This window comes from Gobio gobio (assembly GCF_949357685.1).
Source record: "Gobio gobio genome assembly, chromosome: 11".
In the NCBI taxonomy this organism is placed as follows: domain Eukaryota; kingdom Metazoa; phylum Chordata; class Actinopteri; order Cypriniformes; family Gobionidae; genus Gobio; species Gobio gobio.
This window is the reverse complement of record NC_137104.1, coordinates 38,702,611-38,730,387: the sequence shown is the minus strand read 5'-3', so window position 1 is coordinate 38,730,387 and position 27,777 is coordinate 38,702,611. Positions and strand designations below refer to the sequence as shown.

At 37.9% G+C, this 27,777-nt stretch overlaps 4 protein-coding genes across 8 annotated transcripts in view; 1 reads left to right on the top strand and 3 right to left on the bottom strand.

Annotated features, from left to right (window-relative positions):
* The window catches only part of LOC307133598 (craniofacial development protein 2-like), a 1,416,430-nt gene that overhangs the window by 1,216,195 nt on the left and 172,458 nt on the right, over positions 1-27,777 (bottom strand). The window lies entirely within an intron of this gene.
* tekt2 (tektin 2 (testicular)) lies at positions 64-8,358 on the bottom strand (the record flags this gene model as incomplete). The annotated part of the gene is made up of 9 exons (XM_079828719.1): positions 64-262; positions 361-440; positions 2,759-2,902; positions 3,470-3,577; positions 3,719-3,833; positions 6,144-6,287; positions 6,463-6,668; positions 7,795-7,920; positions 8,203-8,358. The coding sequence occupies 9 exons, from the start codon at positions 8,356-8,358 to the stop codon at positions 64-66; spliced, it is 1,278 nt and encodes a 425-aa protein (XP_079684845.1).
* On the bottom strand, positions 9,329-16,877 carry olah (oleoyl-ACP hydrolase). Of its 4 annotated transcripts, none has more exons than XM_079828727.1 (8): positions 15,419-15,459; positions 15,211-15,245; positions 14,917-15,050; positions 11,517-11,655; positions 11,297-11,396; positions 10,933-11,102; positions 10,752-10,834; positions 10,138-10,565 (listed from the first exon to the last, which is right to left on the bottom strand). In XM_079828727.1, the coding sequence occupies exons 2-8, from the start codon at positions 15,231-15,233 to the stop codon at positions 10,423-10,425; spliced, it is 792 nt and encodes a 263-aa protein (XP_079684853.1). In that variant the 5' UTR covers positions 15,234-15,245; positions 15,419-15,459; the 3' UTR covers positions 10,138-10,422. The 4 variants fall into 4 exon arrangements, with proteins under 4 accessions (XP_079684854.1, XP_079684853.1, XP_079684852.1 ...); XM_079828726.1 differs by having other exon boundaries at positions 10,139-10,565; positions 15,191-15,245; positions 15,419-15,472; XM_079828728.1 differs by lacking the exon at positions 15,211-15,245 and having other exon boundaries at positions 9,329-10,565; positions 15,419-15,496.
* ago3b (argonaute RISC catalytic component 3b) overlaps positions 16,645-27,777 on the top strand; it is a 27,993-nt gene continuing 16,860 nt past the window's right edge. For both annotated transcript variants that reach the window (XM_079828698.1, XM_079828697.1), the window contains exons 1-3: positions 16,645-16,781; positions 25,681-25,852; positions 26,017-26,137. In XM_079828698.1, the coding sequence (XP_079684824.1) occupies positions 16,763-16,781; positions 25,681-25,852; positions 26,017-26,137 (312 nt within the window). In that variant the 5' untranslated portion in view covers positions 16,645-16,762. The remainder of the gene's footprint in view (positions 16,782-25,680; positions 25,853-26,016; positions 26,138-27,777) is intronic.

Sequence of the window (27,777 nt, the reverse complement as noted above, 5' to 3'; positions counted from 1 at the left end):
TTTCACTGAGCAGCGGTCAATGTGACTGCACCTTAAGTATGAGGTAAGAATCAGGACGTTGACTCAAGCGAGGTCCAGCTTGTGTCTGCCACTAGAGTTGGTGAGAGGCACCACAGATGAACGCAGACCCTCAGTCTGGACCCCCAGAGTCAGGTGCAGACGGGTCTGACTGCTGCGCTGCTCCAACGACAGGGAATCCTGCTTACGAGACAGATCCTCTATCATTTGAGCTTCATGCTGCTTCAGAGACTGCAGAGAGTGCCTGGTCAGGGACAAGACACAAGATCAAAGATTTTCACAGCTCAGATTCTTTTTGAATTTGCATTATTTATATAAATGGGGATAAAACAGTGGACTCACTGGGCCTGTGCTAGCTTCTGTTTGAGCGCTAGAATGGTGGCTTCCAGTTGCTTGGCTTCATCCACCAAACCAAACTGTACCTGGGCGTAATGGGTTATTATGAGATAACCAATCAAAACAACACAGAAGATTAAGATGGATTGTGTTTGTTTTTCAGTGGGTGATATTAATTAACTAGAACAAAGGTCATGCATGTCTTTATTGCAGATGACATGACGTGCAGTCTGATTTACTGTTAGTCAAAATCCAGTCACCTTATTCTTACGATAAGAGCAAGCGTGGCCATTTGTAACTTGATTGTGTGAGGCTTCCAGCGTCATCCCAGTTATTTTAGCCGTACAAAAACAGCCTGTTACGCTGCTTTATATTGCCAACTAGTATTTCTTATCATATTAATTTATCATATTCATAAACACACAGTTTCGCAGCATAAATGGTCTTACCGTTTACTGCCCTTTGTTATTTAAAGTAATTTAACCATTGCAGATAATTAGATTAGATTAGATTAGATTAGATTCAACTTTATTGTCATTACACAAGTACAAGTACAAGGCAACGAAATGCAGTTTAGGTCTAACCAGAAGTGCAATAGCAGCAAGTGCAGGATATACAATGGTTGCGTAAGTGCAGGACATAAAAATGTTCTGAATATATATAAATATGTATAAGTAGAGAGATGGTTATTACTATAAGTAGAACTGAATTTACAGATGAATATATACAGTGAATAAATATACAGATGGCTATTACTATAAACAGAATTTACAGGTGAATATGTACTAGAATATAATATACAGATGGCTATTACTATAAACAGAATTTACAGGTGAATATGTACTATGAATATAATATACAGATGGCTATTACTATAAACAGAATTTACAGGTGACTATGTACTATGAATAAATATACAGACGGTTATTACTTGAACAGAATTTTACAGTTAGAGGTATACAATAATATGTTAGGCTAATATGAGGAATATAGCAGTGGATTAAGTTAGTACAATAAATTATGGACAGAGCTATCCGAAAGAAAGTGTAAAAGTGCAGTGGAAAGTGGTTGCATATTCCAGTTAGAAGTACGGTGCAAAATGCAAATGTAAACATTGTTACTGTAAATACAGTCGGCAGTGCAAATGAGCATAATCCAGTGAGCATAATGAAACGGAAGTCTCACACATTCACCGAAAATACTTACGCAGTGCAAAATAAGGTGGATAGGAATCCATGTGATCAGGAATGTCATGTTTTCATCAAATTATCACAGCCAAAATACAGTCATTTTGGTAACACTTTATTTTAGGGTTCAATTCTTGCTATAAAGTAGTGCAGGTATGACGTCCCTTTGTAGGCCAACCGGCAGTGAGCATCATGCTGGTTCCCTCGAGAAAAACCCAATAGGATTTTCCCATAGGCTTATGGATTATCGGTAAAACTAAGCTCTATGATCAACAAGTTTATGATGCTTGCAGGTTTTGTCCATCAAGATAATTATCACAGATGATCACAACTTTTATGAAATTTTAAGTCTAAATGCAGTCGCCAGAAGTAAAAAGCTAAAGGTAGGCTATAAACGATCTACACCACGGTCCCACAAATTCAAAGTCACCATCACTAAGCTCCCGACAACTCTTCCAGTTTTTATCTAAAAACAATTTCCCAGAATGTTTGAGGTTGCCTGCTCGGCGTGATGGCGTTTAACCTCCTTGACAGCCTCTGTAGTCCCATTTAGCCACTTGTTAGCAACCGCCTTTTTCAAGACACATAACGGCTTCAAAAAATCGAGTGCAGTAATACTGATGTATTTTATGTTGTAGAATAAAACGTGAAAGTGTCTTGAGCTTGTGTTCATCACATCACATTTCAGCCATTTAACCAAAATCCCAGTAAAAAAATCCATTGACTTCGGGACGAGGGAACCAGAAGTGCTAAAATGTTAACTCGCTTCTGCGTTTTGGCCTACAAAGTGATGTCATACCTGCAAAACTATATTTACTAGTTACTTTATACAGCAAGCATGTTACTAGGATATTGGCTGTTTATTGGTACTTAAAAAGCACATATTAATGCCTTATTCATGACCTTATTCTACGTCCCTTAATCCTACCCAATACCTAAACTTAAATGCTACAAAAACTACCTTACTAACTATTAATAAGCAGTAAATTAGGAGTTTATTGAGGCAAAAGTCGTAGTTAATATGAATGTGTTCCCCATACCTAAGTGTTACTGTAATTTCAATAGGATTCCATGCATTCAGGTATTTTTGTGTTAGTTGTACTTCAAAAATCACCACACTATTGACAATGGACAATGGAACTTTTTTTGCCAGCAAAATTTTGCCAATATTTTGGCCTCTTTCTGCAGGTTACCACTCAACTGGTTGTGGAGTTTACCTCATCTCGGCACAGGTCCATGCCGGGCCTCTTTATCCTGTTCTCCAGACGGGTGTGGACCAGCTTTAGAGGAGCCATCTTGGCATGCATGTCCTCCTCCAGGCCTCTAATGTCATTCTCCAGCTCAGCAATCTCCTCCTGGGTCTGAGAGACAAAAGAAAAATGCCCTATTTATTCCATTCTTCTATTACCACATGGCAATCTGGAATACTTGTTTCTGATTGATTAATGGCTGCATTCTGCTATCAGATATTTTTTAATATAATGACCTATATAGTCCCTAACAACCAATTTCCAACATTGTGCTAGATCATGTATCTCCTATCACACCACAGTCTGTCTTCTCATATAATCAAATAGCATACACTCAAATCAATGTCCCTGTATTGATTTGTTTGGTGGGAAGTCATATAATAAGAGGATATTTTGCAGTCAGCTGGTCATAATCGCAAAATAAACCTTCAGGTTTATACAAACCCTTAACGCCTCACTTGATCACCCTGTGAATAATGACCAACTAACCCATATTTTATTGCTGAACTTCCTCATTCACATTTCAATTCAGTGTAAAACCCTTTCTTTAACTTCTTATTTTGTATGACAGTTAATGTGAGGTTAGTATGCGGTGGCAAGATGCTCTGTGTTTTATTGCGTATTTAAAACCACCAGAAAAACATAAAAAAGACAGGGAGAATAAGGATGAAGCCTCACAGTTTTCAGCTGCCACTGCATTTCGTGATGGGCTTGTTCCTGGTGGTGAGTTCGCTTACGGAGTGCAAACTCCACAGCCAATCGTTGGGCTTCTAGCTCATTCTGCACCTAAGAGTAAAGAAACATGTAGTGAATGATTATCGTTCTGAATACTGTTACATTGTTCAACTACAAGTCATTTTTAACATCTTAAAAGTTCCTTGAATATTTTAAATTGAGCTTTTAAAAACTGTAGACCAGGTGTTGCACCTGTGCTCTTGTGATGCTGTTATTCTCTCTTATCTGCACTGAGGCCTGCATCTCTTCTTTGGCTCGGGTAATATTGTATCGGCTGAACTGCTCCCACTGCTGGGGAGTTGTGGAACTGCAAACAAAGCGGATAAAACACATTATTAATTGTACAAAAAACTACAGATTACACTAAAAGAAAATACACTATATTGCCAAAAGTATTGGATTTGAATCATTGAATTTAGGTGTTCCAATGACTTCCATGGCCACAGATGTTTAAAAATCAAACACCTAAGCATGCAGACGCTTCTACAAACATTTGTGAAAGAATGGGTCGCTCTCAGGAGCTCAGTGAATTTAAGGGTGGTACCGTGATAGGTTGCCACCTGTGCAATAAGTATATTTTTGACATTTCTTCACTACTAAATATTCCGCAGTCAACTGTAAGTGGTATTAAAACAAATGTGGAAGCAATTGGGAAAAACAGCAACTCAGCGGTAGGCCACGTAAAATCACAGCACGGGGTCAGCGCATGCTGAGGTACACAGTGCGCAGAAGTCGCCAACTTTCTGTAGAGTCAATTGCAACAGACCTCCAAACTTTATGTGGCCTTCAGATTAGCTCAAGAACAGTGTGTAGAGAGCTTCATGGAATGGGTTTCCATGACCGAGCAGCTGCATCCAAGCCTTACATCACCAAGTGCTATGCAAAGCATCGGCTGCAGTGGTGTAAAGCATGCAGACACTGGACTCCAGAACAATGGAGACGTGTTCTCTGCGAATCACGCTTCTCTGTCTGGCAATCCGATGGACGAATCTGGGTTTGGCGGTTGCCAGGAGACCGGCACTTGCCTGACTGCACTGTGCCAAGTGTAAAGTTTGGTGGAGGGGGGATTATGGTGTGTTTTTCAGGGGTTGAGCTTGGCCCCTTAGTTCCAGTGAAATGAACTATTAAAGGGGTTATCGGATGCCTATTTTCCACAAGTTGGTATGATTCTTTAGGGTCTTCATGTGAAGTCTGTAACATACTTTGGTTAAAACTCCTCAATGTTTGCCTCCTCAAAAACAGCTCTGTTCACAGAGACCCGTTTCGGTGCATGTCTCTTTAAATGATAATGAGCCCACCCCTCTCTTCCGTGGGGCATGACACGTAAAGTGCTGCCTTGGTGGACGATGTACAACTGGCTGAGGGTGGAAATATGCTAATATGGGACAGTCGTATTGCTCAGAATCTTAAAACAGCTTAATTATTGAGAGTGTTTAGGCTTTTTGAGAAAAGAAAAAAAAAGGAGTGAATGGATTTTTATCATTGTTGGGTGGTTGTGTCCACACACTGCAAAGACATTTATATGCAAACACCATATAAAAGTGAATTTTGCATCTGATGACCCCTTTAATGCTTCAGCATACCAAGATATTTTGAACAATTTCATGCTCCAAACTTAGTGGGAAAGGTTTGGGGTTCCAGTTCCTTCCTGTTCCAACATGACTGTGCACCAGTGCACAAAGCAAGGTCCATAAAGACACGGATGAGCAAGTTTGGTGTGGAGGAACTTGACTGCCCTGCACAGAGTCCTGACCTCAACCCGATAGAACACCTTTGGGATGAATTAGAGCGGAGACTGCGAGCCAGGCCTTCTCGTCCAACATCAGTGCCTGACCTCACAAATGCGCTTCTAGAAGAATGGTCAGAGATTCCCATAAACACAAAACCTAAACCTAGTGGAAAGCCTTCCCAGAAGAGTTGAAGCTGTTATAGCTGCAAAGGGTGGGCCAACTCCATATTAAACCTTACGAATTAAGAATGGGATGTCATTAAAGCTCATGTGCATGTAAAGGCAGACGTCCCAAAATGTTTGGCAATGTAGTGTATATATTGATCATGTTTAAGTTATTTAAGTGTTTAAGTATGTTAAAGTATAAAACAGTGCAGACATTTATTATTTAATGATATCATATTTTAATTATATCATTACCATAGATAGAGGATTGACGTTTACGTATTTATTTAAAAATCAAGATTTAAAATCACCATGAAAACAAAATTTTAATTTTTATTGTAAATAAATATATATTTTTTTAATATTGCAATATTTATTATAAATGATGTACATGTGCACATCATTATTATCTGGACATCATCATTATGTCCTTGTTATCGCTCTCTTCTCTGATGTTTTCTGGTCACTCACATGAGATAGCAATAGCAAACCACAACGATGCAATCTATTCCTGATTCCTGAAATCAAATCCCACCCTAGATTTTTTCTTGTTTGACAACCCCTTCACTCGTATATACATCACAATAGGGAAGAAATGACTATCACAACTTCCTTTTTATGCAGACTTTAAACTACATACCAATTTGGGTTCCCTTCTTGACCTATAATATAGTCTCTGGACATTATTATTATTATACCAAGATAGCACATTCATAAGCTCACCCGGGGGGCACCCTTGTGGGGTTGGGCTTCAGGGAGATCTCAGGTGACCGTATAGTGAGAGACAAGCATGACATGTCCACATCCAGGGCCTCAATTTTATCCTGAAGGTCAATGGTCAGCTGTTGCCGTGCTTCCTGTAGACGACTGAGAAGATCTGCCGAGATTAGAAACCACCTAATCTTCATCATATCAACAGGCAAATATCAAGTTAGATACGATGTATAATGATTCATCTAACTATCACGGTCATTCAAAAACAAGCAAAGCAGATTGCTATTGAGTGCTTCAAATCAGTTAAAGTCAATCTGAATGTACTTACCACAGCTGTTCAAAGGCCTGATCGATGCACTGCTGAAGGCTACGTTGTGCTCCATCAATCACCTCAACTTCCTTCTTTAGTTCAGCTTCCACAGGGTCACTGACCAACTCCTTGCCACGACGACCTTCCCTCACGGTCAAGCACTCCGCAGTGACTTCAAGGGGCAGAACAGTAGCCGCAAGGGCTTGTTCTGTCTCCTCCTTGGACTTTGCAAGGATTTATGGGTTCATGAATACACTTTAGATTTTTTTGTCTTTCTAGGAGACAAATGTTCTTACATTGCATTATTATTATTTTTTTTACAAGACACTTCACTGTAAAAGACGTGAATAAAAACATTATTGGAGTACATTTTACAAGAAAATACTATTTCTGTGTTTCATGTTAAATTCAATGTTTTACTTGAGGTTTCTTTACAGCGATTTCTAAATGATTTTTTTTTCTATGTACACCACATTTTTTCAGTGTTGTAGTATAGACATTCAGATAGTCAGTTACTTAAGATTATGCAAGACATTTTTACTATTTTTTTCTTCATCTTTTTTTCACTAGTTTTACTATTTTTGTGTGTTTCTTCATTTTGGCAGTTTTACTTTTCTAGTTCTTAGTCTCATTTTTTTCTGTACAGCACTTTGGTTGTGGTTGTTTTTTAAATGTGCTTTATAAATAAATATTGTAATGTATTGTATTGTAATTGCACTAGTAACCACATAATTATTGATATCAAAAATTATGATTTTTACTAATAAGAATTGTATTGCTGATATGTGAAATTGGAATTAGAAGCAAATCTTGATCAACAATTGAATTTGAATGGCAGCCTATGGTGATATTTAACTAGTGAAAATACAATTACAGGTATCAAGAATGATAGTTTTTACTAGTTGAAATTTAATTCTTGATATCAAGAATTTGTATTTCTGTGAGTGATGACTTCATTGTTGATATCAAGAATTAACACTTTTACTAGTGGAAATGTTATTGCTGATATCAACAATTGCCATTGTTACTGAAAATGCTGGGTTGTTTTAACCTAAATTTGGGTCAAATATGGACAAACCCAACTGTTGGGTTAAAAATGTAATTGAAAAATGTAACCCAACGGCTGGGTTTGTCCCATAGACCGTAAAAAGATAACCCAAATTTGGGTTAAAACAAACCAGTATTTTTAGGGAGTAGAAGTCTAAATCCTGATATCAAGAATTAGAAAAAATTGAATTGTTGATATCAAGAATTAAAATCCTGAGAATGAATAAAAGTAAAAACAGCTTGCCATATTAGATCACTTCAAGAGATGGAAAAAAGTGATGTTTTTAGAGACACGTTAATCACCAGAGTTAGCGCGTCCATTTCTGCATCCACTTCCTGTGCACAGGCTTTCAGATTCTCCTTCCAGCGTGTGATGTCATTGATTCTGTCACTCAGTCGCCGGCTGCTGTCATACTCTTCCCAGTTTGTCTGATGGAATGAGAAAAACAACAAAAGATTTGTACACTTTAGTTTAAGCTGTCCTTGTTACAGTGTATTCATACATTTACTGAGTAATATTAATTAACTACATGTACTACATAATTAGGGTTTGGTTTAGTAGAAATTATGCATAAATTACTCTTATTACTATAGTAAGTAATGTAATATGTGTAACAGAAACACTGTAAAACAAAGTGTTACCGATTTGTTCATTAGTGGTAATCTTTTACCTCTCAAAAAAAACTTCCGACCCTGATCTTAAATGCATACCTTATTGGTTGTCTCATTACGTAGAGTTCTTCCTGCCTGCCGTATCTCGTTTGAAAAATTGCGCTTGTGCTCAGCAACATCTGAGATCTGTTTATTGTTAGTTGCCCAGTCAGACACACTGTAACGCGAGCTTGGCTTGGAGCTCAGGGTGGCCATGTTTGCTGGTATCTGGTCCCATAGAAACAAGATGACAAACACAAAAGAAGTAGCTCTGGTAAACAGGCAAATGGCTAACCATCTGAATCTAAGTGGTCTGTTTGTGTTTTACCATTCTGATTGTAATTCCTGGATCAAAAACATTAATAAAATGCTTGTTAATTGTTCATTTACATTATTATTATTTTTGGACAGACTGTTTATGCTTATCAAATTCATTGGTGTCTAAAATTCTCTGTTTCATACTCTAGAAAGCATTTTGGTTTTATATAAACAGCTTCAGATGTATATCAGGGTCACCAAAGCAGCATTAGTTACCTAAATGCATTACCTTTGTGCTTTTTAAAAAGCACTGTATAAATAAGGACTCTCTATTTTTTCACCAACATTTTGCTTTGATCTGCTCCTGTCTTTACTAATGTACACCCTGTATTGTGAAACTGGTAGTATTTGAGTGTATTTTTCTCCATGCAGGCAACAATTTATATATATATATATATATATATATATATATATATATATATATATATATATATATATATATATATATATATATATATATATATATATATATATATATATATATATATAAAAACTTCTGTGAAACATATTTTCTATTAAACTATATTTAACACTTCACAAACGCTGTTGTTTTTATGCATTGCACAAAAGCTATCATGCCACAAACAAAAGAATAAAATAAAATAACAGATGCTTCAGTTCATGAAAGCTCTGAAATCTATTAACTGGTGAAAAGATAATACAAATGTTATAGATTTTCAGTAATTATTGTGTCGATGCACACCACTAAAAGCTCATTTTTTTACACATAGCATCACCAGACTGAATTTAGAGAACATTGAAGCCAATCTTTTTGCCTCTGTGGCTGTTTATATAAAACCAAAATGAGTTTAGACAATCACCGGAGTGAATTTGAGGATAAATAATAAAAATAATAATAATGCAAATGAACAATTAATACACCGTTTTATTCATGCATTTGATTTAAAAATAATCTGAATGATAAAACACAAACATAATTTTAGATGATAGATAGACAGACAGACAGACAGACAGACAGATAGATAGATGATATATACTTCATCAAACGTCTTAATTTACTTTGCATGACCTCGTAAATGAGAGACTATGTTGAATATTTGTAATTGATTGATACTAAATTGAAAATTGATGTCACACAGCAGGGCTATTAAAGCAAACTGCTAAAAAGTTATGTGGAAACCTTAGATGGAATTCAGCACCTAAAATATTAACTTTGACTTGCATATTCATATACATAAAACATGTTAATGTACATGTTATTTGTAAGCCGCCAAAAAACATTTATATGACTTACCGAGACGGATGAAACTTTCAGATGTGTTGTTTGTCTGCTGTTGTGAGGGCAGGAAACACGGTAAGGGGGTCTCCTGGTAACTGGGCGACGCAACCGCAGCTTATTCAATAATTAAATATTAAATAGCATAGCAACGCGCAACAATTACTCACTCATTGAATAGTGTCATCATCTGACACAGTCTATGACCACTCGTCTCTTGTTTAATCGTATCAGTGTTGCCAGGTCTGTGCAACAAAAGTAGCTCAATGGCCAGTCAAAAGTAGGCCAAAAATAGCCCAATGCCATTTTCTTCACACAACACCTTGTCAAAAAAGCCGTGGCAACCACCCATCTTTTGAAAAAATAATTTAAAAAAAGTGTCAGGAAATAAATAAAAAACTACAACAAAAAAAACAAACATCAATAGGAAGAGTCATTTTTGAAGCAAACATGAAGCAACTGGCTCAGTCGGTTTTATTTCATACAAATATTTGATAAAATACTTGATTATTTTCATATGGGAGCTTTTTTATCCACTAAAATTACTATATCTCTATACATAGGTTTATATATAATCATCATATATTGGTCATGAATGTTTCATTGTTTGATTAATGGAATGATTGATTACTTCTGGCAATAATTGGTTTACTCTCTGTCTGTTCTAATATTTTTTTTCACAAGAAACCGTGTTACATCAGTGCATATGAATGATGAGTAAATTTTTACAGATAGTCCATCTCCGCTGTCTCAAGATGTTTTGTGATGTGGTCCAGTATATATTTTTCATTCGCTGCTTCTTTCAAGTAAAAGTGAGATCCAGGAAGCATCTGCACAGTGAAGTCACCACTCGTCATGTTTTTCCAAGCTGTAAAGCAAACGAGACACAATACAAGACTTGCACATGAATCTAAAGCTTAGAGAAAGATTAAATTCATGACGTGATTATTATTAAGTTGAACAAATAACCAGTTTGTTCAGAGTTTTATAAAACCAAAACCATGCTGTTGCAACATTGTTTTAGTTTGTAAAAACTTTGGTCTGTCAGACTTGCCTTGTAAGTCATGGGGTGCATCATCTTTTCCATCAAAGCATGATACTGGACATGATAGGAAAGGTGTTGATGGTTTGTTGCACCTGCCGAACCGATTATATAGTAAAGATGTAGGTTCTCATGCTACATATGTTTTTTACACTAAGGAAAGACTTTTAAAACAGGACTTTCAAAAACCCACCTATAGTTGTCCACTACACAGAGGTCTGCTTTCAGAGCAGGCAAGAAGAGTTTGGCGAGCTCCGCGTTGGCCAGTATCTCTGGTGGTGTGCCCCCGATAGAAGTTACCCACATAAGAAACTCTTGATCTGACAAATTACTTCTTTTGGGCGCCTGCAGTCTCATCTCAGACTTACAGAAAATGTAATTTTATGACATTAATATACATTTAAATACATTTATACACAAAAGAATAATCTTAATAAAGAAATCACACATTTGCAACAAAACAAAACTTCATGTATGTTTTCATGTGACAAATGGTTCTGGCGGTTTTCTCATAATTTTCTGTTCCATTCACAATTGACACAAAAGATCACACTTACATATGGTGCAGAGGCTCCAGAGAGAAACATGTGAATCGGCTCAAGGTTGTAGACTTTCTTTACATGCTCGGCAAAGGCAAAGCAGGTCATAGCTCCAAAACTACAGAAAAAAAATATATACATTTGCATTATTATGTGGTCACTGTCCTGACCCTACACACCAGGATCAGGAGATTATATACCTTTTTTTAAAAATCGGTCACGAAAGTTTAAAAACTACCTATGTCCGAAAAGTGCAAATGGCTTTTCTTTGAGTTGAGGAAGTATCACACCTGTGACCTCATCAACGATTTCCTGCATATTTTGCCAACATGGTTCTTTGGTTCTCCCTTCTCTTCCTGGCAGTCTAACTGAGTATACTGAAAATATATGAACAATCAATTAAATTAGGATGAAAATTCTGCAAAACCCGTAAGACTTTCATTCATCTTGAGTTCATCAAAAGTTCATCAATATTTTTAATGAAATCGGAGCGATTTCTGTCCCTCGATTGACAGTCCACGCAACTACCACTTTGAGGCTTCAAAAAGTTCATAAAAAGATCGTAAAACTAATCCATATGAATTGAGCGGTTTGGTTCTCAGTGGTTCTTGCAGAAGCTCAAACGAACACGAGAATGAACCTCATTGGTTCTTGCTGAAGCTCAAACATGCTGTGCAACACACGAGAATTAACCTCATTGGTTCTTGCAGAAGCTCAAGCATGCTGTGTAACACACGAGAATGAACCTCATTGGTTCTTGCTGAAGCTCAAACATGTTGCGTAACACACGAGAATGAACCTCATTGGTTCTTGTGGAAGCTCAAACGTGCTACATAACACAAGAATGAACCTCATTGGTTCTTGCAGAAGCTCAAACATGCTGTGTAACACACGAGAATTAACCTCATTGGTTCTTGCAGAAGCTCAAACGTGCTGCGTAACATGAGAATGAACCTCATTGGTTCTTGCTGAAGCTCGAACATGTTGTGTAACACACGAGAATGAACCTCATTGGTTCTTGCGGAAACTCAAACATGTTGTGTAACACACGAGAATGAACCTCATTGGTTCTTGCAGAAGCTCAAGCATGCTGTGCAACACACGAGAATGAACCTCATTGGTTCTTGCAGAAGCTCAAACGTGCTGCGTAACATGAGAATGAACCTCATTGGTTCTTGCTGAAGCTCAAACATGTTGTGTAACACACGAGAATGAACCTCATTGGTTCTTGCGGAAACTCAACCGTGCTGCGTAACACACGAGAATGAACCTCATTGGTTCTTGCTGAAGCTCAAACATGCTGTGTAACACACGAGAATTAACCTCATTGGTTCTTGCAGAAGCTCAAACATGCTGTGTAACACGAGAATGAACCTCATTGGTTCATGCAGAAACTCAAACATGTTGTGTAACACACGAGAATGAACCTCATTGGTTCTTGTGGAAGCTCAAACGTGCTGCGTAACACACGAGAATGAACCTCTTTGGTTCTTGCGGAAACTCAAACATGTTGTGTAACACACGAGAATGAACCTCATTGGTTCTTGCAGAAGCTCAAACGAACACGAGAATGAACCTCATTGGTTCTTGCGGAAACTCAAACATGTTGCGTAACACACGAGAATGAACCTCATTGGTTCTTGTGGAAGCTCAAACGTGCTACATAACACAAGAATGAACCTCATTGGTTCTTGCAGAAGCTCAAACATGCTGTGTAACACACGAGAATTAACCTCATTGGTTCTTGCAGAAGCTCAAACGTGCTGCGTAACATGAGAATGAACCTCATTGGTTCTTGCTGAAGCTCGAACATGTTGTGTAACACACAAGAATGAACCTCATTGGTTCTTGCGGAAACTCAAACATGTTGTGTAACACACGAGAATGAACCTCATTGGTTCTTGCAGAAGCTCAAGCATGCTGTGCAACACACGAGAATGAACCTCATTGGTTCTTGCAGAAGCTCAAACGTGCTGCGTAACATGAGAATGAACCTCATTGGTTCTTGCTGAAGCTCAAACATGTTGTGTAACACACGAGAATGAACCTCATTGGTTCTTGCGGAAACTCAACCGTGCTGCGTAACACACGAGAATGAACCTCATTGGTTCTTGCTGAAGCTCAAACATGCTGTGTAACACACGAGAATTAACCTCATTGGTTCTTGCAGAAGCTCAAACATGCTGTGTAACACGAGAATGAACCTCATTGGTTCATGCAGAAACTCAAACATGTTGTGTAACACACGAGAATGAACCTCATTGGTTCTTGTGGAAGCTCAAACGTGCTGCGTAACACACGAGAATGAACCTCTTTGGTTCTTGCGGAAACTCAAACATGTTGTGTAACACACGAGAATGAACCTCATTGGTTCTTGCAGAAGCTCAAACGAACACGAGAATGAACCTCATTGGTTCTTGCGGAAACTCAAACATGTTGTGCAACACACGAGAATGAACCTCATTGGTTCTTGTGGAAGCTCAAACGTGCTGCGTAACACACGAGAATGAACCTCATTGGTTCTTGCGGAAACTCAAACATGTTGTGTAACACACGAGAATGAACCTCATTGGTTCTTGCGGAAACTCAAACATGTTGTGTAACACACGAGAATGAACCTCATTGGTTCTTGCAGAAGCTCAAACGAACACGAGAATGAACCTCATTGGTTCTTGCGGAAACTCAAACATGTTGTGTAACACACGAGAATGAACCTCATTGGTTCTTGCAGAAGCTCAAGCATGCTGTGTAACACACGAGAATGAACCTCATTGGTTCTTGTGGAAGCTCAAACGTGCTGCGTAACACACGAGAATGAACCTCATTGGTTCTTATGGAAGCTCAAACGTGCTGCATAACACAAGAATGAACCTCATTGGTTCTTGCAGAAGCTCAAACGTGCTACGTAACACAAGAATTAACCTCATTGGTTCTTGCAGAAGCTCAAACGTGCTGCGTAACACACAAGAATGAACCTCATTTGTTCTTATGGAAGCTCAAACGTGCTGCGTAACACAAGAATGAACCTCATTGGTTCTTGCAGAAGCTCAAACGTGCTGCGTAACATGAGAATGAACCTCATTGGTTCTTATGGAAGCTCAAACGTGCTGCGTAACAGGAGAATTAACCTCATTGGTTCTTGCGGAAGCTCTTGAAATGTGCTCAAACGGCTGTTTTTAAAGCACACAGCATCATCTGCTGTAAAAAACTAAGCTCAAAATCGATCCAGAATAGTTTGAAGAATCGCGATGCATCAATTTATTGTCCCAGCCCTATCGTTTACCACAACTGATGTGTGAGTTGATGAATGTTTATATGTGAATAAAAGCTTAATTTCAATTTTGACTAAACAGCTCGATTCATATGGATTGTTTTACGATCTCTTTATGAACTTTTTGAAGCATCAAAGTGGTAGTTGCGTGGACTGTTAATGGAGGGACAGAGAGCTCTCAGATTTCTTTAAAAATATCTTAATTTGTGTTCCAAAGATGAACGAAAGTCTTAAGAGTTTGGAACAACATGAGGTTGAGTAAATGATGAAAGAATTTTCATTTATAGGTGAACTAACCCTTTAAAGCAGGCTCTAAGTGAAATTTTGTATCGGTGCATGTGCATATCTATTATACGTTCACCTTTACCTTCAATAGAGCTATTGAGTGCTTTGGCCCAGCGAGCATAGTGGATAGAGCCTCCACCTGCCCAGGGAAAACAGATGAGACGGACAGAAGCATCCGGGCACTTGTTGAAACAGGTTATGATTTTATCCATCCCTCTGAAACATTATGGCATGCATTAGGAATAATTAATCCTAGTCAAAACTGTCAACAAATAAAATACATATAAAACTATGGACTGGACTGACAAATATGGAAGATTCAAAAAACATGAAAAAGTTATTGACCAAGAACTGACCCTGCATTACACTTGTTTACCTGGGCAGTAGAATACTTGACATGATGGTGAGCTACTAAATGTTTACATAAAGTTTGAGTTATTGATCTGAATACTAGCTGCATTTACATGGATAAGTAACGATGTAAGTCATTGATTTGTTCCCAAATTAAGTAATCTTTCATATTTAAATGAATGCCTATTTATTTGATCGATCATAGGACAAAATTATGAATTTACTGTTCTTACGTTTATAGTGCAGAACACATCCCAGTACAGTCTTCCTCTCTGGAAATGACATATATGCTAAGCGCACTGCTGCCATCTGTAGACCGCATAGTAAACTGATGGTTTTAAAATAAATGTTTTTTTTTTCTACATGAAGTTTTTTTTTATTTTTATTTTTTTTATATATGATTATTTAAAATGTACAAAAACATAAAAAAGATAACCACAATGATGATCACTAAACGTGATGAACAGAGAAAGGAGCTAAATTTAAAATAAATAGAATAAAAAAGGAACAACAGCCACGTAACTAAAAATAGACGGCCCTAAAAATTATATTTGATATAGAACAAAGTCTTTTTTTATTTTTAAAAAATACTTTGAAACTTAAAATACTTTATACATCCATAATACAATTTTAAATATTCATACAAAATGCTTTCTTCACTTGCTTCTATAAAATGCTTTTATAGAGAGTTAGTGTAAAAAAAATCTATGTTCTTAAACAAATTAACAGTAAAAGGGGGGTGAAATACATGACATTATCTAGGAAGTGACGGTGTTTCCTGCGTTTGGCATTTCCTGTGGGTCTCCCTGATTCGGTGTTGCCATGTCTGCGTATTTTACGCATTTCAATATAGCCTTTCGCTTGTTGCTGTACAAAGTCGCTTGACTCGTTTATAGGAATTGGCGATTAGGGTTTGCTGGCTTATTTCCACAACAAAGTTATAAAAAACACAAATAAACTTATTTAGGCTGATTTTGGAGATGCAAGTCGCTTATTCCGAGTTAGTTTAATCAGGCCAGCTTGCTTGTTTTAGTACCGATCTGGCAACATAACCTGACTGTACAGAGATGGTAAACCCAAGGCAAACCGGTAACACACCGACAGAGTTGATGAGACGTCAACGGCCGCTGGCAAACTCGGTCTAAGCGACTGGGATAAAAGACACAATTTCGCCTCAGCGATGGATATTAAGCCATAAGCCTCATATATGTGTGTATGTCTTTAAATGATAAGAGATTGTGACTTTAGAAGACACTGCGAAGGGTTCGAGGCTCCTGACAAACTCTATTCGCGACGGCTGTTAAAAATATTTTCCCCGGAGTCTTTTGGCTTGTCAGCTGGTAGCAATTACGGATCTTCGACGTACGGAAGGAGACACGGGGGGAGTTCGTGACTTTTGGTTGATTGACTCGGTGCTGGTTGGGTGGACCTCCGACCAGAGCACAGCCTCCGAGCGGCCCGCTTCAACACCCGCGGTAGGAGTCGGGTTGTAGGATATTCAGCGGCTTTAAACAAACACCCTTCAGCCGGCATTTGATCCCCCGGAGCCGGCTAGAATCCGGACAGAGACCTCATGAATGGAAATCGGAACTACAGGTACGTCGCTCTTGATATTTTCAGAGCGATTAAGGATTATCTATTCCGTACTATGACGTATTGCCTCGGTGTAACTTTGTTACGTCCGCCGTCAGCACAAAACATTTCATAGCTTAGCAAAAGTCCTTGGTCAGTTAGTCAACTGCTTCTCAAGGTATGAATAAGCTTTTCAATTGAGCCATTTACTGCTCATGTACGTTTGGGCGTAGCAACCACACAGTTTGGTTAGGGTTTTGGGTTTTTTTCCGGCGATCATACGCCGTATGTGGAAGATCCTCCTGACTCACTTGCTCTTTTGCGTCACGCAATTGTGGCACAGCTGTCACGCACAGGTGCTGCGTGCGTCAGGTGCGTCAGTCCTCGAGTAGCGGGGGGAGGGGCACGTTTCTGATTGCCTGTTGCTATGACGACTGACTGAATCAATCAGCGCTTTATCAATCTGAACGATCTCGCGTAGGATTTTGAATTGGAAATCATTCTGTATTTAATAAGAAGTGAAGATACCTCAGAATGTATAGTGCCGATTTAGTGTAACTGTTATAAATCTAAAGTGTTTCGGGTGATTTTTTTTTTTCTTTCTTCTAGTCAATACAAGTTAATTTAATTTTACCAGGCGGTGACTGTAATTCTTGAGCAAGTATCAAATCATCATTTATTACTTTATATGGGAATTTCAAGAAAAGTTAGTTTTGTTTTTAAAAAGTTTCATATTGTTGACTTTTTGCTAACTGTGCTGGGATGGCTAAATAACAATTTGACAATTTCGCATATATACGACCCTATAGAAATTATTTTGACCAAAAGTCAGTACTGTACTGTAAAAAAAACTTATATAATATATAATATGCAACACTGTGCAACAGTGCCCATCCATTTTTTCAGTTCTGCAAGTTGTTGTTGTTTTTTTTGTCATGTTTTTTTTCCCCTTAAAGATTTTAAAATAGTCTTTGTTAAAGAGTTGTAAGCCACGAACCAAGCCAGTCAGCTACGAGTTGAATCACATTCACACTACGAACTTCAGAAAAACTACAAAAATCAGGCAAAAAGGTACTGTGTGCTTAACGGGTTTAATGAGGGATAGGACTACAATCCCATGAAGCATTGCAAACGGCATAATCAAATTAAAAATGGAGAAATATAAAACTACCAAGCCTGTAGTTCTCCTCTCAGAAACTGAAGCCTCCGCGCCTCGTTCGCCCCCCGGTGGTTGGTCCCAGTATAGCTCATAAACCCCACCCCTCTATGTATTAGAATGGAGGTGAGACACACTAAACAATTCAATTACACTTCAAATAATTGTTTCCTAAAGATGCTTTGTCATTTTAGGCAGTTTTTATCACAATGATTTCATTTAAAGTGTTCGTTTTTTAAATAAGTTTAGTTTTAGTGAGTTATTTGATACTATAAAAACGGGGGGTGTGACGTCATGATTGACAGCTGAGATTGACGGCTTCTCTGAGTGAAGTTGTCACTGAGGCACTAACAGACTTTTTTGGGGAGGAGATTGGAGCTTTAGCTTTCATTTCTACATTTCCATAACTGTTTATTTCACACCATTATAATGAATTGTCCTGCATCTGCGAGAGTGTGGGCGGGCTTTTGATAATCGCGCCTCTACTTCCTGCTCTCTACTGCGCAACTCCGGTCCCGAGATCGCTACTGCGCAGACTCTAGGTGTTTCTCAATGTCAAGGATCCTTCCTCTGCAGGACTGATCCTTCCAAGTCACTTCCTTCAGAGGCTAGGCTAGGCTCCTCTTTAGCATTCGGAGAACAGGTAAATGGAACAGGCTAGCAAGTGCACGTCAGCCTCATTACGTCAGTGAAAAGGTCCGTTAGCCATCAATAACGTAATTTGTATAATATCAATACGATTGTTATTTGTACTGGCATTTAAAAGTTAAACTTTACTTATATTTACTACGGTTATAACAAATGTTTGGTTACGTAAATACTTACACTTGAAAGCATATTGCCCCGTTAACGCTCCGACTCCGCCAACGTCCGATATTTTGTATTTTTTGAACAAGATAGCAAAGCTGCGCGCATAGGATTGTGGGTGATTTGAGAGCGCGAAGTCTACTCGTATGCATCCTTTCCTGTATATGGTATATTTTTCGAACGAAGGACTCAGACCTTGGTTGAAATTCCGAGGATCCTCGACATTGGAACAGCCCTTCGACGGACGTGGATGACGTAGCATCCTCGGAATTCTGGCTTCCGAGGATCCTTCCTTGACATTGAGAAACGCCTTCTGTCCCAAGATGTCAGCTTTGTGTGCGGCCTCCGAAAGCTTCAACTCTGGTCAGCGGAAGTCAATGAAGTCGCGTCGTCCATATTTTTTTACGGTCTATGAAAACTACTCATTTTCGAAAAGTTGATTATATGTATATAAAATATCTATTACATTTTATTGCAAATTATGCATATATATATTATATATTAGGGCTGCAACAATACAGTTAGTCCACGGTTCAATACATACCTCGGTTTTTAACCACGGTTTTCGGTTCGGTTCTGATGGCTTATCACATGCATTTTTTGTTATTCTATTCTTAGGCGACAGGAACAGCAAGAGGTTAAAGAGAAAAAAAAAATATTTTTTATTGCAATACTCTTTCTTTATTTTACTTAAAAGAATTGAAAAACCTTACTTAAACTTAAAACTTTACTTTAAAAAAACCCTTGTACACATTCCTAGTGTATTGGATAATATAAAATAAATGTATATAAAGATTTACACTGGCAGCTCAGAGCTGTACAGCAGCATTTAAGTATGAAATTGAACGAATGAATGTAAAAATAAAACACTACATAGACTTCACTATGAATACACTGATTCTTAGCTACTGTATTAGTTTTTCAGTCAAGAGCAGTGAGTGATTTTCTCTTTGTCTTTTGTTGTTGTATTGACATAAAAGGGATATTTCACTCAAAAATGAAAATTCTGTCATCGAGAAATGAATACAGGTTTGGAACAATATTAGAGTGAGTAAATAATGACATAATTTTATAGGTGAACTGTCCCTTTAAGGACCGCGTGTTCACTACTGCTGCTGTCAATTTAAGACCTCCGTGCATCTGATATACAGACACGATTGCGATTTTACTTTCACTTTAGACATAACCGACTGTGTTTATGTTAACCTTGTGTGTATATACAGTATTAGCGCAGTAAGACTACTTAGTCCAGTAATCACGTGTTTGACAGGCTTTTAGTGCGCGCGCTGTGAAAAGCGCATGTAAAAACCGCGCACGCGAATGAAACCCGCAAGGCTTTAAAACGCATGCAAATAATGAACGTTCGTGATTGTGAATAACTATAGTGTTCCGTGAGTATAACTCTACCACTAACGTGTGATGTGAATGTATATCGCGTTGTTCAGTATATTGGGATGGAGGCAAATGATAGAATTTGTAGAAAAATAATTAAGTGCGAAACCGAATAAAAAACGCAATTCACAAGCGCGTATTGAACCGTGAATGCCGTACCGAACGGTTCAATATTATATTGAGAATTGTGGCATCCCTAATTAATATGTATATAAAAAAATATATACACACTGTGTGCAGAATTATTAGGCACGTTGATTTTCTGATAATTTTTTTTTTCCAGGTACATTTGACCAATTCCAAACCACAGTAATCCTAATTACTATAACTACTATTAATTAAGTATTTAATAATGTATAAGTGACATATAATTGTTCACGAAGACTGGAAATAAAAAACATCTTATATTCAGGTGTGCAGATTATTAGGCACATTTTCTTTTACAGATAAATTGAGCCAGAAAAGAGATTTAACTCCGACTGAAAAGTAAAAAATTATTGAATGCCCATGAGAAGGATACAGTACGAATGCAATACTAGACATTGCAGTTAAGGAAAGACCATTGGACAGTGAAATGCTCATTGGGTCAGCAGGGTCAGACGAAAACAGGTGGTGAAGAAAAGACACCTGTTAACTGCAAAATAATTAAGAATTAAGGTGAAGAATTAAGTGTGAAACCATCAGGAACCCTTTAGTCTCCAGCGCCACCATTTTACAGAACTGTAACCTTAACCTGGAGTCTCCAGAAGTGCAAGGTGTCAGGATCTCAGAGACTTCAGTTAGGTAAAGAATCCTAAAAAATGACCCCCACTAGATAAGAATCACAAGCTGAAGTGTTGTAAAATTCATGAAGACTTTTTTTAGGTTTTATAGGTTGAGAGTGACTCTTGAAGGACAAGCACCACATCCTCTTGCACCACTGTTTGAAGAATTCATCTTCCAGAATCTGGCAGTACGTTTTGGGAGTTCATTGTAGTCCATCCTGAAGTCCGTTTTGCAGAGATGGACTAAAAATGAACTCTCAAAACTTACTGCCAGATTCTGGAAGATGAATTCTATCAATGCAAAAGTTCTGACACATCACTGTTCTTCCACTGGCTACCTTTTTCGACTGTCTTGATAACTTTGGGTATTTAAAATCTTTGAAGTTACTCCTATGATGAGTGCATAATTGTGACTAATGTTGATCTTCTAGAGCAGGGTTCCTCAAATCTTACCCTGGAGGTCCAATGCGCTGCAGAGTTTAGCTCCAACCCTAATCAAACAAGCTAAACTCTGCAGCGCATTGGATCTCCAGGGTAAGATTTGAGGAACCCTGTTCTAGAGTATCTGACATGTACTGGATTTAAGACAACATATGGAAGTGGCCCAAATAAAAATGGAAAATATCAGATTTTTAGCTGCTCACACACAGATATGATTCGCATAAATCAGACTTGGACCACGTTTACCTGCAGTCTGAACATAGCCTAACAGGTCTGGCTGATATATCAGTCTGTCATTAATAGAAGATTATTTGTTGTCTAGTGCAAAACTGTCTGACTGAACAGTAACGGACAGCTTTAACTTATTTTGCTTGACTTGCTTTGAATAATTAAATGATGAGAAAGGAGATGTCTCATTCTCTAAATGAGTGAAACACTTGTAAATGTGCCAGTCACCTATTTGTCAGTTAAGTGAACGTTACACTCCAAGCAACACAATAGGCTTTCAAACTGAACTGAGTGTACGTTACTACATCACTGTCAAACCTGCAGTTCCTCTTAATCTATGATGTCAAGAAACTCCTATATTTAGCACACTCTCTCTGGGATTTCGACTAAAGTGAGAAAAAGACTCATGCGAGCATGAATGTGTGTGTGAACAGTACAATCAAGTCTTTCATGGTCAGGTTTGTGCACAAACGTTATAGAGTAAACGTTCATGTGTGATCTATGAGATCAATCGTACCTGTGCCTATGTATAGAAACAGCTGTTTTTCCTTTAATTGGTTGTTAGTGTAGTCGTGGTTGCCATGGCGAAAAGAAGCCACATGAGTGCCACCGGCATAGTAACGGCACACTGGGAAGTGTAAGAAGCAGTTGCAGTCGAATTCCCCTTCCACACCTCTCAGTTACAGCTTTGTTCTGTAAACCCCCTCTAAAGCATCTGTACAACAGCAGTAACTGTCTTGCCTTCTTAGAGTTGTCAAATGTATCAGTACTACTGGTACCAGTCTGTGCTAAAAAAACAAAAGTACAGAGTACCGTGTTTATGTGGTACCCGCAGATAGATGCTAGACATGTGCCGATATTAGTGTTGTCAAAAGTACCGACCGCGATACCAATTCGGTACTGAAATGTTTAAAATGTGACGCATTTGAGCGCTGTTGAGCTGGAATCGTAAACGCCTCTGACTGGCCATTGTGCTCATGCGCTCATCGGATGTGTCTGTGATTGGCTACAATGATCAACGCACAGGAGCATTTGAAAGCACACGGAAGTGTTTGAAAGTGTTTTGAAAGCGGGAGCGTCTGAAAGCACAAGCAGGCGTTGACCAGCAGACCGGTAGGCTGATAGGCGCCTGTATTCAAACGCTCCCGTGTGTATCTGTGTAAGCGCTCTGTGAAAATCACAGTCGGTACTTTTGACAACACTAGCCGATATATACTAGGGCTGGGCGATATGGACAAAAAGTCATATCCCGATATATTTCGGCTGAATATCGATATACAATATATATCCCGATATTTTTTCCGCAAAGTGAGAGCAAATGTTCAGTCAAAGTCAAAGCCAAATATGATGTCACAAGTAGTTTTATTGAAACCGGCCATTTCAGTGAAAAGTTGCAAAATCAAATGAATAAATAGTAAACAGGTTTCTTCACCTGGTTCATAATTAAATGCTCAGCTGTTCAAATAACAATAAAATGTAAAAAAAAAATACTGTATAACAATAGGACAGGAGTACCTTTTTTTAAATCAAAGCTCCATAAGGTGCACATTTAAAAAAAAAACTAATATCTTAAAAATAGCCTATAAAATAAAATAGGCCAATCTTTTTCCAAAATAAATATATTTAGATGAGAAAAGTACAATATCACAATTTTTTAGTTTTACAACTATAAATGGCTTATTAAAATCCAATAACAGATTTTATTCTCCTTTCTAACAAATCCACAGATGCAAATAACGAACATTACAAAAGAATATGACAAACCCTAGTAACTTAAGGGCCGCATTACTGTTACAGACACACTGTTTTCATCTCCCAGTCTTGAATGAAGTGAACTGTCACGCTCATGTAAGGCTCACACGTCCTGCTCGACCACATATCGCTGGTATGTGGTCACGCAAAATGGGTCACGTTAGCGAGCTGGTCAGCAAGGCTCTGTCTGATTTCAGTGTACATTTGTGGCAGTGTTTCTCGTGCAAAGTAGTTGCGACTGGGAAGCTCATATCTCGGGTCCATAGTTTTCACTAGCTTTTGGAATCCGACTTGTTCCACAGTTGCAACGGGGACATATCTTTAGCAATGTGATAGGACACCGCTTTAGTTATAGTACACCACTTGACACTTTTCTTTTCATAAGGCACATTGCGGGAAAATGAAGTTTGCAGTGAGCTTTGTTTCGGGGCTGGAGCTTTTCCGGGTTGTCGATGGCTTGCGGCTGTGGCTTCTGCAGTGCGCAGTTTCAAAGACTCTTCGTGCTGCAGTTTGTGCCACTGTTTTAGGTGGTGAAAAAGATTTGTAGTGCTTCCACCCCTGGCTGTAACTTGTTTATTGCACTCCCTACAAATAACGTGAAGTTGTTGCTCATCTGATACTTTGAATCCGAACCATCTTAAAATTACTGAGCCACTGCTTTTTCTTTTACGAACCAATTCCTCCGCGCGCTCCGCAGACGTAGTTGCTTCCTCCATGTTTGTTGAAGAGTGGCTCTGTGCCTGCCCCCTCCCCCCCTCGAAGAGGAGGCGCGGTGGCGCGGGGAGCAGTGCAAATTTGAACTATATCGATATATGCGACATGGCCTAATTCCATATCGCGTCTAAAAATATATCGATATATTTTTTTATATCGATATATCGCCCAGCCCTACGATATACGGTTATACGATATATCACGGTAATGAACATGCACGGTATTATGATCTTGGGCGCTTTAAAATACCTTTTTAATACAAATTATTTAGATTGTGTAGAAAGCATTTTAGAATGTTTCCATTAATTGGTTAAAATGTACAAAACCGTGTGTATGCTGCGTAAAAGAGGTATGCATGCTTTGATTAGGGTGGCCATTTCCATAACACCAAAAAGGAGGACACTTTGCGGAATTTAGTGAGGCAAGAATAATTGCATAGGACTCTGGTGTACTCGCAACTACAATACAATTTTGTCCATCATATCAATGGTATCGTGATACAGTGGTTCTGAAATGGCCTACTCTATTCATTGCCAGACTATTTGATCTACGATATATCTTGATGTAGACCTATGTGTAACTGAAGAGGCAAAAAAGTGTTTTTTCACAGTATTTGTATTTATTCAAGACATTGTGATGTCTGTTTCAAAAACTGGTCACTAGTGCAACTGATAAGAGCTGCCATTTTTGTTGCATACGAGAAACATCAAATGGCAAACGAAAGTGAAACGAAACCACACTATTTGTTTGAGCTATGCTGTGTGAACCGTTTATAAGCTCGGAGCAATAATAATGCAGCAAGCTCAGAACAAATACTCACGGGCAGATCACACATGTTACAACGCTGGGAGATCCAATGAGAAAGCATTTGAATTTGCTGCAAGTGCAAAATTAAAGGGATAGTTCACCATGTAAACCCTACGTTATGAGGATAAAATGTCCCAAACAAAGATGGCAATGTCAAAAATCCTTGTCTTTTCGGGGACATGTTTTGATGCCCATGAGGAGAACAACTTCTAAATCAGACTGAATTATGTTTTTTGAAAATGTAAATGCAGAAAGTTTTCTGTGATGGTTAGGTATAGAATATACCGTTTGTACAGTATAAAAATCATTATGTCTTTGGAATGTCCCCATACCTATATGAAATGGATGTCAGAAATATCTGTAAAAGTGTGCTTTTCAATATTCAAGTCGATTTCTTTGGAAATCTTAGCCGACTGAATTTATTTGATTTGAATTTATAATGGTATGTGTAAAAGGTGTGGGTTATCTGTAATATGTGTGGTGTGATGATGCTGAGTGTTGTGTTGTTTCCAGTGAGTAGGCATTTAGAGGAAATTTCCTGATCAGACTAATAATACCCCTTCTTTTTGAACATCATTGTCAAGAAACGAATGGGTGTTTGCTGCGCTATTATTAATTGGATATTAATTCATTTCCATGAAATGTCAATGATGACAGATGAGAAATAACGTTTATATGTACACACAAATGTTGTCATTGCTTGAGATTCGGCTGCATGCTTTTACACATCATTTCTTGTGGGGGCTTGTTTAGATTTTCACTTTCAGTTCAGTGGTAATAATAACTGATGTTGAAAGTCCTACTAATAAATTAAGTTTTGTGAACTGGTATTGATGGAAATCCCCTTTGATTTTCATGACAGGAGCCGTTGGGGCTGCGCCCCTGTTCTCCGTACCTCGGAGGCCAGGCTATGGCACCATGGGGAAGCCCATCAAGCTGCTGGCCAACTGCTTCCAGGTGGACATCCCCAAGATGGACGTCTACCTGTACGAGGTGGACATCAAGCCAGAAAAGTGTCCACGGCGTGTTAACAGGTGCCAAAGACTGAGAATATATTATTGACATTGTTTGCAATACTTATTTCTTTTACAAACAGCATATTTACAACTAAGAGACTCCTGAATGAATCAATATGTATAGTCAAATTGAAAACTGGTTTGATTAAACCCATGATGACTCTTTCTGTTATGTCTTCTAGGGAGGTGGTGGATACCATGGTGCAGCACTTCAAGGTGACAATCTTTGGGGACAGAAGACCAGTCTATGATGGCAAGAGAAGCCTTTACACCGCCCAGCCGTTACCAGTGGCATCCGGGGGGGTAAGACATATAAATGGGCACCAGGGTTGGTAGGAAGTACAAATTAGACCTTGATACATGTCCTGATTAAATGTTCATAATGATATTCCTTTTATGATACCAATATAGTTCTTTACAAATATTTGCAGTAAATGTTTGCAATAGGCTTACCAAATTATCAAAACTTAAAAGAGCAGCATCTTGATTGGCATTTAGATTGTTGTATGTATTGTCTTATTCATATTATTGTTTGCATTAATGCGGTTATATATATATATATATATATATTATATTATTATTGTTTCCTTTTCCTTTACAGTAGTGTGTATTGTATCTGTTTGCGCATGAAGAACTGCAAAGTCACCAAGCTCATAGTGTCCCACAATTTATTCTATCTCTAGATCTGCCTAAAATGCCTCTGCTTAATTTGTTCCAGTCTATCTGCTTGATTATCCACATTTGCAGAATCTGACTCAGACTCAGATACTGTAATACAGACGGCGTTATTAACTGTGTTTGCATACATTTGCTTTAGAAGCATTGGACGCTAAAGCTCACAATTGCATTTCCAGCACACGCTTGAGATATTTGGCCAGTCACAATTCACTGAGTCAGCTGGCCAGCTTTGTAGAAATCAGATAATTTCAGACAGAATGGGAATAGAGGTACTGCAAGAGTGTACCGTATTTGAAAAAGAATGTGTTTTTTTTTTTTTTTACATTAAAGCATGTTAACCTATTTTGTTTCACCCAATACACAAAATAATGAAATGAGCATCAAATAAGGAAAATAGCATCATATGAGCAAATGGATATTATTATTATTATTATCATTACCTAAAAATTTGAGTCATTTAGTCTCAACTAATACACATTTTGATGGTAGAGGTCAAAGTGTTAACACAGTTCAGGTAAATAGAATGCCATTAATTACAGAAAGTCAAAAAGGGAAATAAATTTTTTAATTTAATTTTTTTATACATCTAATTTGATTCCATGCAATGAAAATATATTGTGAATGTTCAAGAATTGTGCTGCATCAACATTTGATTTTACTGTAATTAAATCATTTAAAAAAGTGTTGTTGTGCACGGCTTTAAAGTTGCGATGAAAAGGAAGTATCGATAGATCTTTTCTTCCATATTGTGACGTACATCCGATTTTAATGAATTGTCACAAAGAAAAAAATTATGGTGTTGCCTTGGTTCTGTAGTTAGGTTTTTGAAATTGCAGATGAATGTGAGCTTGCAGGTGCAGGGTTTAATCAGACTAAATGATTGGAGAAGTCTGGCATACATCACAAGAGTCTGTGTTTCACCAGAAGATTGAGTTATGATATTTTGATTTAAAGATAAAAAAGATTAAATAAAACATATGCATGAATGAATTATTCACATTAAGATCAATAACAGGCGTTTTAAAAAATGGATGAAAATAAATTAATTTTCACTTCATGCTGACTAGGGATGTCGGTTTAATGCCCATAATCAATTAATTGCTAAACATAACCTCTTAAATTCCGAATCGGGGACGGCTATGTTATGTTATGTTAGCATGTTAACAACCATTTGCTTAACAAACACAAAATAGGTGTCTTTTAAAGCTTAGAAGCTTGGCTTTACAGTGAATATAGGGATCACTGAAGTGTTTTTAAATTTGCTG